We start from the raw sequence: 12,687 nt of genomic DNA, 5'->3' as shown, positions 1-12,687 counted from the left end.
AAAATCCAAAGGTGGAAAGGGTTTCCAAGTGGAAAGGAGGAATCCTACTCCCAGTAGGATTGGAGTAGGACTCCTCCACCTCCAATTTCGGCCAAACCTTGAGGATTTGAGGTTGCCTCATCCCCTCCCTCCTTCCTATATATGCTAGAGGTATCGAGGGTTTTTGAGAGACAGAAAAACAGCCACGTGCTGCCCTCTCTCTCTAGATCTGCTTCTCCTCTAGTCTAGTTTCAGCGGTGCTTAGACGAAGCCGTGCTGGAATAGTTTCACCACCACCACCACCACAGCGCCGTGCTGGAGAACTCATCTACCTCTCCGCCCCTCTTGCTGGATCAAGAAGGCGGACATCGTCATCGAGCTGTACGTGTGCTGAACGCGGAGGTGTCGTCCGTTCGACACTAGATCGGGATGGATCGTGATGGGATCGCGGGACGGATCGTAATGAGATCGCGGGACGGGTTGCGATTTGGCTCGCGAAGATGTTCCACTACATCAAACGCGTTATATATGCTTCCGCTTAGCGATCTACAAGGGTACGTAGATGCACTCTCCCCTCTCGTAGATGATCATCAACATGGACAGGTAGTGCGTGTGCGTAGGATTTTTTTTGTTTCCCATGCGACGGTCCCCGTCATAACGGTGTTATGTTCCATAAATGAGCGCTCCTAACATGCTTGGGTTTGTTATGGGGACCCCCTAGATTCTCGTTTTGGGATAAAGCTCGCCTGGCAAGGCCCAATATTGGTACTATATTTGCCCAACATAATAATCCTGATAAGACCGAAAAACATAGGGCAGCATGAACTCGAGGAGTAATTCAACATAATATAGAGGGGACCACTGTTGATGGTATTGTTCCTAAATGGGCTGCCTGCGGGGCCACCGCGAGGAAACTCGAGGTTTGGTTTTACTCATAGCTAGTCCCATCCGGTTGTGCCCTGAGAACGAGATACACGAATCCTATCGGGGTTGTCGACACGTCGGGCGGCCTTGCTGAACTTGTTTTACCTTTCTCGAGCGTCTCGTGCGAGGGATTTCGACGATACTTTGGGCTATCTCGAGGTTGAGTTTTTCCAATAGGAACCCGAGGAGTTCACGGGTTTCTCTGATCGAGGTCATTCCGTCGCAGCGTGTGGTAGTTTGTGATGGACTAGTTGGAGCACCCCTGCAGGGTTTAAATCTTTCGGAAAGCCGTGCCTGCGGTTACGTGGCAACATGGAAACTTTGTTTAACATCAAGTTCTAGATAACTTGAAGTTAACTTAATTAAAACTTGCCAACCGAGTACATAAACGTGACTGTCTCTTTCGTGATCTCCTTCTACGATCGAGGACACGATGGGGTTATGTCTGACGTAAGTAGGTGTTCAGGATCATTCATTTGATCATCAGTAGTTCACGTCCGTTATACATAGATCTTCCCCCCTCTTTTATTCTTGTACTCGTAAGTTAGCTACCAAATAAATGCTTAGTCGCTTACTGCAACCTCAGCACTTAACCATACCTCACCCATTAAGCTTTGCTAGTCTTGATACCTTTGGAAATGAGATTGTTGAGTCCCTGTGGCTCACAGATTTCTACAAGACCAGTTGCAGGTACAGGTAAAGAGTTACTTTGACGTGAGCGCGCTGATTGTGCTATTTGGAGTTGCTTCTTCTTCTTCATCGATCTAGGATGAGTTCCAGGGCGTCAACCTGGGATAGCAAGGATGGACATCGTTTGTTTTCGTCCGTAGACGGACCCTGTTCTTCTTCTTGATGATTGTATGTATTGTACTGATGTGACTCTGATGTAGCTTGTGGCGAGTGTAAGCCAACTCCTTATACTCATCTTTTCAGTACATGTACTTGTAACGATATCCATTCTTGTGAAACGACGAGATGCGTTTCTATCCCTGTCGAGGCCCTCATGCCAAAATAAGGATAGGACCGCATCTTGGGCGTGACAACCGCGATCCCAAGCATGCAGGGGGATACCTTCGATCTCGACCATCACCTTGAACCTCATAATCACGTGCACCGCCTGCGATTGCCTTTCCGTTGGCGGAAGAACAGACGAACGCCCTGGAACTCCACCATCGGATTCTGCCCTAGTCTGTTCCCGTGATCCTGTCGCGCGAACACCGCCAGGAAAATCTCGGGCCTGTAGGAACGCACCGAGACCCAATTAACACAGATGTTCAGCTTTTCTTACAGTCCTTGCAGCACGAACCGCGACAACACATCGCACCGGGCGCCGCCGAGGTACGCAACCATGGCGTGCTGGAGCTGCCGCTCCAGGTCAGCCATGGCATCCGTGCACCGAATGACGCAGAGCTCGGATGCCTTCATCTCCGTGTCAACCTCCACGTACAGCCTAGGGGCCGAGAGCGGGGGCTAGACCGGTGTAGTCATCGCCGCAGCGGGGGGGGGGGGGGGGGGCGCTGGAGGGGGGAACGAATGTGCCGATAAGCCGTGGGACCCCTGACCGCGCCAATCGAGCCCGACCACCTGTCCACCTTTGCAACATCCTCGCGCTGTAGCTCCTCTTTCGGCGCCGGGCTTCGCGGCCTCTTGCAGTCCTTGGCTTCATAACGAGGCATGCTGCAACGTAAGCACACGATGTCGTTCGTGAAGTCGCTCCGCTAGTGCCCCTTCTCCAGGCATCTGAAGCACTTGTCACACGTCTCGGGGTCGACTTCCTTGCGGGTCAGGGGAGTGAGGCGAGAGGCCGACGCAATCTCCGGCTGACCGACGCCATGCCTGCGCTTCCAAAGAGTCTTCCTGAACGGTGGAGCTTCTTGCCACGGCGCAAGACGTCGGCAGTATACATCCTCTGCGCCCGGGGCTTGGGGCACCCCCGGTGAAGCGTCGGCCGCCGACTTCTCTGACGTCGAGGAGATACCCAAGCCGGAAACGACTGGCCGCTCCCGTCGAGGGAAGGTGGAGTTCACAGATCTCGAGCTTGACGACATGATCGACCAAGGGGAGGGAGACGTGGCGAGGAAGGGGGGAGAGGGAGGCGCCGTAGCCGGAGATGCGGGCGCCGGGGCGGGTGGTGGCCACCGTGGCCGGAGTGGCCAACGACGGGAGGGGTGGACGCCGAGGTCGGAGTGACGCACGGCGGGAGCGTGCTGAAGTTCTCTCTTGGGGTAGTCCGTGAGGAGAGGGTTTTTGGTTCACATGAGGAAGAGTTATTTTTTTTATCAGTGTGATATGAATTGAGGCCCTGTTTGGGACCGCTCCGCTCCATCAAAAGCAGCTCCACTCCATCAGATCCACTTTGGAGCAGTTTCATACGAAAGTTGTAGCTTTTTCAAAGAGAACGTTTGGCTTTTATCCAACTCCAGCTTCACTAATGGAAACTTTGGTGGAAATGATCTATTTGATTGGATGAGAGGGGAGAAACGAAGGGGTATCCACTTACGGGTGACAGTGGTGGGTAATTTCGCTCAAACTCCAGCTTCTACAATTTTATGAAGCACCTCCTAGAGAGCTTCATAAAAAACATGAAGTTGGACCCTAGATTCTAGTTTTTTTTGAAGCTGTATATCGTGAAGCTACCCCGTTTGGCTTATATTTTCTAGAGCGGAGCTGAATTTTCTGGAGTAGAGCAGTCCCAAACAGGCCCGAATGTCACAAATGTTATACCATTGGTCCAAAAGAATAATATTTGAAGTTTTTATTGGTATTATTTTTGTGATAGAAAAAAATAGGAAAAATAAATAGAAAAGAGTATCGACTTGCCTAAATCACCGGAGGAAAACCTCACACTTCCTTCCGTCTACCCGAGTCGCCCGAAAAGCCCACCAGTTTCTTCCCTTCCGATTTCGCACGATGGCGACTCTCCTCCGCCGATCCGCCGCCCCCGCGCGGCAGCTTCTCCTCCTTCCCCGCCAGCTCGGCGCCGCCCGCTCCATGTCCCGCTACTACGCCCGTGACGAGGTTTCACGGTAACGCTTAAATCCCTAACTCTTCCGTCCGCGTTCCGGAACCTTCTAGCGGCCTGACGTTTCGCCGTGTGGTATCAGGTTCGACGCGCTGAGCACGCCGGTGAACTGGGGCGTGAGCATCGTACCGGAGAAGAAGGCCTTCGTGATTGAGCGCTTCGGCAAGTACCTCAAGACGCTCGACTCCGGGATCCACGGGCTCGTCCCCCTCGTCGACCGCATCGCCTACGTGCACTCTCTCAAGGAGGAAGCCATCCCCATCCCCGACCAGTCTGCTATCACCAAGGATAACGTGGTCATCCAGATCGACGGCGTCCTTTACGTCAAGGTATACCTCGTTCTCGCCTTGCCTCTTTGGTCCTCACTAGCGAGGCTGCATTTCTGCTGTTACTTCTAGGGGTCTGGTGCTTTTCCGGTCGTCTAGGGGAGTGATGGATGAATGCTGCGTGTTTCGGGACAAGTTTCGTGTGATATGTTGTCATGAGCCACCATCACATTGAATTAGGGCATATCATCTGGTCTTAGAAATGCGCCTCAACGATGGATTTTTATAGCTTCAAGTTCATGCTGTATTGCTGCTGTTGGTGGTGGTTTGATACTCCAATCCGGAAGTTCTGTTGCACTGAAAATTACTCTGGAGAACCAAGTTGGGAGGGTGAAGACGTGTAGATAATACTCATTTGGAGTTTAGGACAATTTCATCTGGTTGTTAAACTGATTTCGTGTGTGATGCCTATACTTGTAAATTATGGGAGCACATTTTCTAGGTTCCTCCTCTTGTGGCCACTTCCTGAGCAAACTAAAGATTTCTGTTCACCTTAGTTATCCACTTCTGAAACATTCACAGAGTCAGCTCGCCTTGTATTAGGACAGAAAAGATATCCTATAGTTGGTATTTTTTTTCCGGTATTTATCAGCATGGGATATTGGGGTTTATTGTGGTACTGCATGTTCAGTTGGTGCAGGTTGCTCTACTTCTGTGGGGATAATGGGGTTTATTGTGGCACTGCTGCACTGGGTGTCCAGTTGGTATAGGTTGCTCTACTTCTGTAGGACTTGAGGATGGGTATAGCATGCTCCTTCTGATTGCATTGAGCTGTAGATGTCATGGCCTATGTTTAATGTGATCAATGCATGGGCTCACTTTGAACAGCTGTAGCTTTAGCAAACCTAAGGTGATGCACGGCCTCATCCTGTAATCCCCTGTCAGTTACATGATATCAACCAATGTTGTTCCATACTTCTAGTTTTGACTGGGATGTTGGCACTTGTATCATTCTTCCATACCTTGTCTGCTGTCCATGTTAATCTGGCTTATGTGCATCTGTGTAGTTGCTGAGGGTCCATAATGAACAAGGCTCTGGACTTGTGGTGCACAAATGTGTTAGGGTCTGACCTAGGGCCACAGCAGTAACAATTGACTTTAAAAGCAAGTGCGTAGATATGCTGCTGTTCAAATTTCTTTGGCAGAGGGTGCATACATTTGTAATAATAATCGACTTAGGTACTCTCTTGGTAATTTGTAGGTCCATTGTTCAGCATTTCACATGGTTTGGGGTATATCCTGTTTAGATTGTTTGGGGATATGGAGGTAAAGCTCCATTGCAAGGAGTTGTATTTGTACATGTGCTGCTCACTTCCTTGTCATGTAATCTTCACAGGCTTCATGGGACCACACTTAGTTTTTTTTATTCAATGCTGTTGAAATGGTTCAAGGTGGATGGCTGCTGTGATGAATGGCATAATTGGTAGTTAGATTTGTATTTCTGGGGTATGTATATGTTTTGTTTGATCGTAAAAGTTAAGCAAGGTTGCTTTATCTGTCTTGAGGATATCTGACACTTTCAGATAATTTGGTCACAGTTGATTAGTTCTTATCTTTCTGTTTTCCAACTTTGCAGATTGTTGATCCCTACCGTGCTTCATATGGCGTGGAGAATCCCATTTTTGCAGTCATTCAACTTGCGCAGACAACTATGAGAAGTGAGCTTGGAAAGATAACTTTGGACAAGACTTTTGAAGAGAGAGACACATTGAATGAGAAGATTGTGGTATGACATTTTGTTTGCATCTGAACTACTTGTTTTTCTTTCTATATCAAGGCAACTGTTGCAGAAAACAACACCTACAAGTTATTACAAGTAATTAAAGTAATGGGAAGTGTTCTTATGTTAACTGTAATACTATGGTCTGTACATCATCTATGTACCAAGGAATCCTTGTTCATTATAATAACTTCCTTTTTCTTAGTTAATTTGCATATACATAAATTAGACTAGTAAAAATAACAAGAATGCTCATTATGAACCTGTACAGTGGAAAGAGCATAAACAGATATACCAAGAAATCCTTGTTCATACTATGGTTTGTACATCATCTATATACCAAGAAATCCTTGTTCTCATCTCATTTATTCAGAATCGCTAGAGTTTGTTAAGTGTGGTTGTTTACATTGCACTGCTGGTAAAATAAATGTTTGTTTATGTATTAAATAATTTTTGCAAGAACGAGGAATTAACTTACAAATATAAACATGGAATATAAAGAGCAGTTGCAAAAACAGCAGGCGTCTTCACTTTGGACAGTAACATTAAATGTGAAAGCCTGAAAGGTAAAATAACTTTATTGCATCTGAGTTTTCGGCAACAACATCCTAGTTTCTATATATAAAGCTCCTCTCTGAAGAATAATTGTACAATTCCGTTGAAGATTGATTGCCTCCTTATGTGGATCACTGTCACTAGATGTTTGTCATGAAGTAGCTGTATCTTAAAATCATGCCCCTTTTAACTAGCATCCTTAACCAAGATGCAACTTAATCTTACAAAGTCATGTGCTCTTTTTCCTCTAATGTAGCGGGCTTCACTATTTCCATCTCCTTATCATACTTCAGCACAGTTATACATGGTACCTTCTGAAATTCTTTTTTCACAGAGGTCCATAAATGAGGCTGCGACAGACTGGGGCTTGAAGTGTCTTCGTTACGAGATCAGTATGTTTTTTCTGTTTTTGATATTACAGTTATATCTGTTAAATTTCTGGTGTTTCTAAACCAATTCTGCATAGGACTTCCCTCTGAGATCAGTACATTTTTCTGTTTTTTGACCTGTTAGATTTATATATCTGTTAAATTTCTGATATTTCTAAACCGACTTTGCAGGGGACATTTCTCCTCCATCGGGTGTGAAGAATGCTATGGAGATGCAAGCAGAGGCAGAAAGGAGAAAGCGTGCTCAAATTCTCCAGTCAGAAGGTGAGTAGCGCATGATCTTTTTATCTTTGTTCAAATTGGTATTTTCTGTAATAATTTATCTGAAAAGGGGATAAATATGAGATGGAATCCAGCTTTATTGTAGCTTAACCACATTAATCCACCCCAAGTTTTTTAGTGTTAATGATGTTTATGTTAACCTATTTTTGTAGTAGTGATGGATTGTGATGTTTTAAGTTGGGTTGCTTGAAAATAATAATAAAAGTTGGGATGCAGCGATGTGGTCCGTACCGGCATATAGTCAGAAGCTACCCCTAGTGTGGAATCCCTGACTGTTTTAGCAGCAGATAGAACAGGTTGGAAATCGGTACGGCACTATGCGTATTATGTATGCCACACTGAGCATGATGGGGGGTCGCAGAGGAATTTTTCATTCATATTTAAGTAGATTGAATCCGTGTGACAGTGTGTGTTAAGCAAGTAGGGAAGATTATTTCTGACGGTACCGACAGATTGCTGAACTGACACGAGGCATTTGAAGACAGTCATTGGCCTTTTTATTGTAGATCAAATAATCAGTGGTCTTGGCTAGTACTCCCTCCGTCCCAAAATAACTGTCTCAAGCTTAGTATAAATTTGTACTAGAGCTAGTACAAAGTTAAGACACTTATTTTGGGACGGAGGGAGTATGTATTAAGTGGTCAATGATGCACCGTGGCGTGTATACATGTCGTACTTGGATTTTTATAGGAATAAGCATATTAACATGTCGTTGGTATCTATTGTTGGGATGTGGTTGGTCGCTAAATAAGCTTCCATTTGTTTACCACAGGGTTAGAGACATAGAGTTGGTAGTAATCCACTTGAGGCCTTGTTCGGTTTCTTTAAAATTGGAGGGGTTTGGAAGGGATTGGGAGGGATTAAATCCCCTACAAGTCAAATTCCACCTCAATCCCCTCCATTCCTCTCCAATCCCTTCCTCGGTGGGATTAACCGAACAAGGCCTGAAAGAGCACCATAACCTAGCAGGATGAGGGCTCTAGAAAAAAAGCATCAGAGGCTTTGCAGACAACCATGGAGACGAAGTAAGTAAACCAGAGCACAGAGGCGTGTGACTTCTGTAACCTATATTTCTGGGAATATTGGTCTAGTATCTGGGTGTGAGAAGAGTGAGCTAAATAACAACAACAACAATGATAACAGAGCCTTTAGTCCCAAACAAGTTGGGGTAGGCTAGAGCTGAAACCCATTAAATCTTGAAACCAACTCATGGTTATGGCAGGTGGATAGCTGTACACGCACCTCTGTCCATGGCTAGTTCTTTGGTGATATTCCAGTCCTTTAGATCTCTCCTTCAGACTCTTCCCATGTCAGAGTTTGGTCTACCCTGACCTCTCTTGACATTACCAGCATGCTTTAGCTGTTCGCTATGCACTGGAGGTCTGTGTTGTCTATGCCCAAACCATCTCAGGCGATGTTGGACAAGCTTCTATTCAGTCGGTGCCTATCACATATATCATCATTCTGGACCCGATCATTTCTTGTGTGGCCACACATCCATCTCAACATGCGCATTTCCGCTACACTCCATTGTTGAACATGTTGTCTTTTAGTCAGGCAACATTCAACGCCATACAACATTACGGGTCGAATCGTCGTCCTATAGAATCTGCGCTTTAGCTTTTGCGGCATTCTCTTGTCATAGAGAACGCCAGAAGCTTGGCGCCACTTCATGCATTTGGCTTTGATTCGATGGCTCGCATCTTCATCGATATTACCATCCTTCTGCAACATTGACCCCAAATACCGAAAGGTGTCCTTCTGAGTTACCACCTGCCCATCAAGGCTAACCTCCTCCTCATGCCTAGTACTCTAGTAGTATTGAAACCGCACCTCACGTACTTAGTTTAGTTCTACTGAGCCTAAAACCTTTTGATTCCAAAGTTCGTCTCCAAAGCTCTAACTTCCTATTAACCCCAGTTCGACTATCATCGACTATCACCACATCATCCGCAAAGAGCACACACCATGGGATATCTCCTTGTATACCCCTTATGACCTCACCCATCACCAATGCAAAAATGATAAGGGCTCAAAGCTGACCCTTGGTGCACATATTTTAATCGGAAAGTCATCAGTGTAGCCATCACTTGTTCAAACACTTCTCACAACATTATCGTACATGTCCTTGATGAGTGTAATGTACTTTGTTGGGACTTTGTTTCTCCAAGGTCCACCACATGACATTTGCGGTATCTTATTGTATGCCTTCTCGAAGTCGATGAAACCATATGCAGGTCCTTTTGCTTCCTGTATCTCTCTATAAGTTGTCGTACCAAGAAAATGGCTTCCATGGTCGACCTCTCGGCCATGAAATCTAACAGATTTTTGGTCACGCTTGTCATTCCTCCTCCTAAGTGGTGCTCAATGACTCTCCCATACTTTCATTTTATGGCTCATCAGCTTATTTCCATGGTTACTACAACTTTGAACATCCCCCTTGTTCTTCAAGATTGGTACTAATATACTCCGCCTCCATTCTTCTGGCATCTTGTTTGCCTGAAAAAAGAGGTTGAAAAGTTTAGTTAGCGATACTATCGCCATGTCTCCGAGGCCTCTCCACGCCTCTTTGGGGATACAGTCAGGATCTTGGTTACCGGTGCCTAGTAAGTCCCTATTTATGCATATTTGTGCCCATTTCTGAAAATAGGGGTGTAACTAATCAGGAGTTTGTTGAAAGAAACAGGGGAAACCATTGCGTGAGAACACAAGATCCTGCCAATGTGAATGCCCAGCGATGATTAGGCTGCTACACAGTGGACAATGGATGGCACATAACGGAGCACCTAGTGTAGCACAATCACATCCTAACACCAATATGCAGGGAGATGGTGCATTAGCCATCTCACAAGCATATTGATGTTACATAAGGGACCTAATTAGGAATCTGAGGAAGAATAACGTCAACATTAGTAAGGTGTACAACATTATTGGAGAGTTCTTCGGGGCAATGGAGAAAGTGCCATTTACGAAACGGTCTCTATGTAATCTCTGTGGGCAAATAAGTAGGGTTGAAGCTGATGATGATGTCAAGAATATCATTTGAGGTTTCCGATGAGCTACTTCCTATGTTGGGGTTTATTGGCCCCCTTATATTCTGGAGCAAATTTTGATCATAAAACTAATAAAATATGAACTATATGTCACAATAATTATACCGTAGGAAAGCTCTTTCGAACAAATATCCAATAGTATAGTTTTTATAATATACATCACATATTTTAGTCAAACAGATAGTCAAAGTATGACCCAAAATTCGAGCGGCCTAATAAGGATCCTGAATTCTTGTTTCGGGCGCAAGCTGATTCTGAGAGTAGAATAAACAATCTGATGTGGACAACCACCAGCAGCCAATAAATTGGGCCGTTGGCTTCCTTGGTACGACTTTTAAGTGGACCATACGGCCTCGCACCCGGTCCAGGAAAGTCTGCTGATACCATGACCGTATAGGACCAACGAGGGCCCCAATATTTATGAAGTAGGGACTGGTCATGCGAGCGCTATGCAATAACAAAACTGCTGTGCGGACGATGCATGCCTGCACGACATCGGCACGAGAGGCAATCCAGCCATGTACTGCACTTTGATGGTATGCATGGACGCACTGATATGTGCTGTCGTGCACAAATCGTCCTCGCAGCGTCGTGTGCATAGCAGTGCTCATACAATAATAGTGTTAGAATCCTGAATATGTTACTTTATACAACCGACTGCTCTGATCCCACGGAGGACTAGCGGCTCAGATAACATGAGCATATAGAGTATGACCTATATCAAATTTTATTAAAAGCTGGGTCTTTATGTTTGACACTTTCCATTTATTCTTAACAGGGGCTATGTTGGATCAGGCAAACCGCGCAAAGGGTATGTTCAATTCTAACCTTATCATTTCTATGTTGTAATGACAATGTGGTCTGTTGATTTGTGTAGCATGCATCGGTTTGCGCTATTTGTTCTGCCAGCACCCCCCTTGCTTTCGAATTTGCTCATCTCCCCATTTGTTGTGCTAACCTCTTCAGATATGGTCCGCATGCACCTGATAAGTTTTGTCATAGTTGTGCTCACATCATGCATCCTCTTTTTTCTATTTATCTTTTCATCATCTTGCTCATGTTGAAGATTGGGCTGCTAGTGTGGATTGGTTTGGTTAGGTTGAAACATTTTGTTTTGTACTGTATTTTTTTTTTCTGAAGGGGAATTTCTGTGCCAATTGGGCTCATTTATTTTTGTTGATAAACATCAGGTGAGGCTGAAGCGATTCTTTCCAAGTCACAAGCTACCGCCGAAGGGATTAGAATGGTCTCAGAGTCTATGAGAGCTGAAGGCAGTGCTGAGGTATCATGATTTGGCAACTCCCATTTTAATATCGCGTTTAATTGACCTTACAGTTGTTTATGTAGAAGTTATCTATCAAAACAGTAAGGTTCCACTGCTCATGTTGTGCTGTTCATTCTCTCCTGTCAGGCTGCAAAACTGAGAATTGCTGAACAATACATCACAGCATTTGCTGCTCTGGCCAAGAATGTGAGATATTTGAAGTTTCATTTTCCTGATTCATGAATCCTTATGGTGTTTGGCAAAGTACTGATGCTTCATTATGAAATGTAGACCACAACAATGCTTCTTCCAAGTGACGCTGGCAACCCATCATCTATGATAGCCCAGTCTCTCCAGATATACAAGCACATAAGCCAGTCCAAAGGAGGGAACCAACAGGCAGAAGAAGCTGAGGAAGCAGGACCGCAAGAAGAGGCCGATATGTTTGGCCTACCTTCTGTGACCAGCGTGACCCCACCCAGCACGCAAACAGGCCATGGCAGCACGTTCTCCCTGCAGAGGCGTAAAGAATGATCAGCCGTGTTCAAGTACCTAAGGGAACCCTTTTTAGATAGTAGGGTGTCACTGAAAACACCAGCAGCATTTGAGGTTTCGAGCTTAATTCATGTGATGTTGAGTCGGCTTAGGTTGATATGGTAATTGACCTGACATTGGTTATCCAGGCGCCAAATGCAAGGAGGCTAGGTGTCTGGAGAGTTTTTGATGGCAGCCTTCAAGACTTGTGCAAATGCAAGTATATCCCTCACGATGCCAGCATACGCTTGATGGCAATATTTCACTGCAGTTTTTTTTTTTTCATGTGTTCCGATGTCAGTTTTACATGTTGACAGTTTGCATGTTGTCCTACTCTATTTACTTCTCCAATGGGTTTACTCTGGAGTTTTGGAGTTTTGTTCTTTGCAGTAAGTCTCTGGATTTTTGTTCAGAGTCGGTGTTGGAGTTGTATCGAATATTGTGTACAAGTAGGTTACAGTTGGACTTGTAGTTGTAGGGTAAAACATCCCTCCTAATTTAAGAACTTGTAATACAAATCCCAACTCAAGGGTTTTGAAACCTTAAAATATATAAATGCCATTTTTGTTGAAATAATTTTAATTTTTTATAAAAATAGTTTATGATCCTATACACATTGCATGGTCGCAAGCGTTGGGG

General features: G+C 45.1%; 1 protein-coding gene across 1 annotated transcript; it reads left to right on the top strand.

Annotated features, from left to right (window-relative positions):
- Positions 1 to 3,738: 3,738 nt before the first annotated feature.
- Positions 3,739 to 12,426, top strand: LOC123407370 (stomatin-like protein 2, mitochondrial). The gene is made up of 9 exons (XM_045100485.1): positions 3,739 to 3,929; positions 4,008 to 4,254; positions 5,828 to 5,977; positions 6,861 to 6,918; positions 7,087 to 7,179; positions 11,029 to 11,061; positions 11,441 to 11,532; positions 11,662 to 11,721; positions 11,806 to 12,426. Exons 1-9 carry the CDS (start codon positions 3,814 to 3,816, stop codon positions 12,046 to 12,048), a joined length of 1,092 nt encoding a protein of 363 aa, XP_044956420.1. The 5' UTR covers positions 3,739 to 3,813; the 3' UTR covers positions 12,049 to 12,426.
- Positions 12,427 to 12,687: the final 261 nt, after the last annotated feature.

The sequence above is a fragment of the Hordeum vulgare genome, chromosome 7H (assembly GCF_904849725.1).
Source record: "Hordeum vulgare subsp. vulgare chromosome 7H, MorexV3_pseudomolecules_assembly, whole genome shotgun sequence".
Taxonomy (NCBI): Eukaryota; Viridiplantae; Streptophyta; class Magnoliopsida; order Poales; family Poaceae; genus Hordeum; species Hordeum vulgare.
Note: the sequence above shows the minus strand (reverse complement) of the source record. Positions and strands in the feature narration are given on the sequence as shown.

What these genes read in the sequence shown, in the direction of transcription:
- LOC123407370 (XM_045100485.1), top strand. Translation starts at nt 3,814, where the DNA reads ATGGCGACTCTCCTCCGCCGATCCGCCGCCCCCGCGCGGCAGCTTCTC. An exon ending in CATTGAATGAGAAGATTGTG is followed by an intron (nt 5,978 to 6,860) that starts GTATGACATTTT and finishes CTTTTTTCACAG; the next exon opens with AGGTCCATAAATGAGGCTGC. An exon ending in GTGTCTTCGTTACGAGATCA is followed by an intron (nt 6,919 to 7,086) that starts GTATGTTTTTTC and finishes CCGACTTTGCAG; the next exon opens with GGGACATTTCTCCTCCATCG.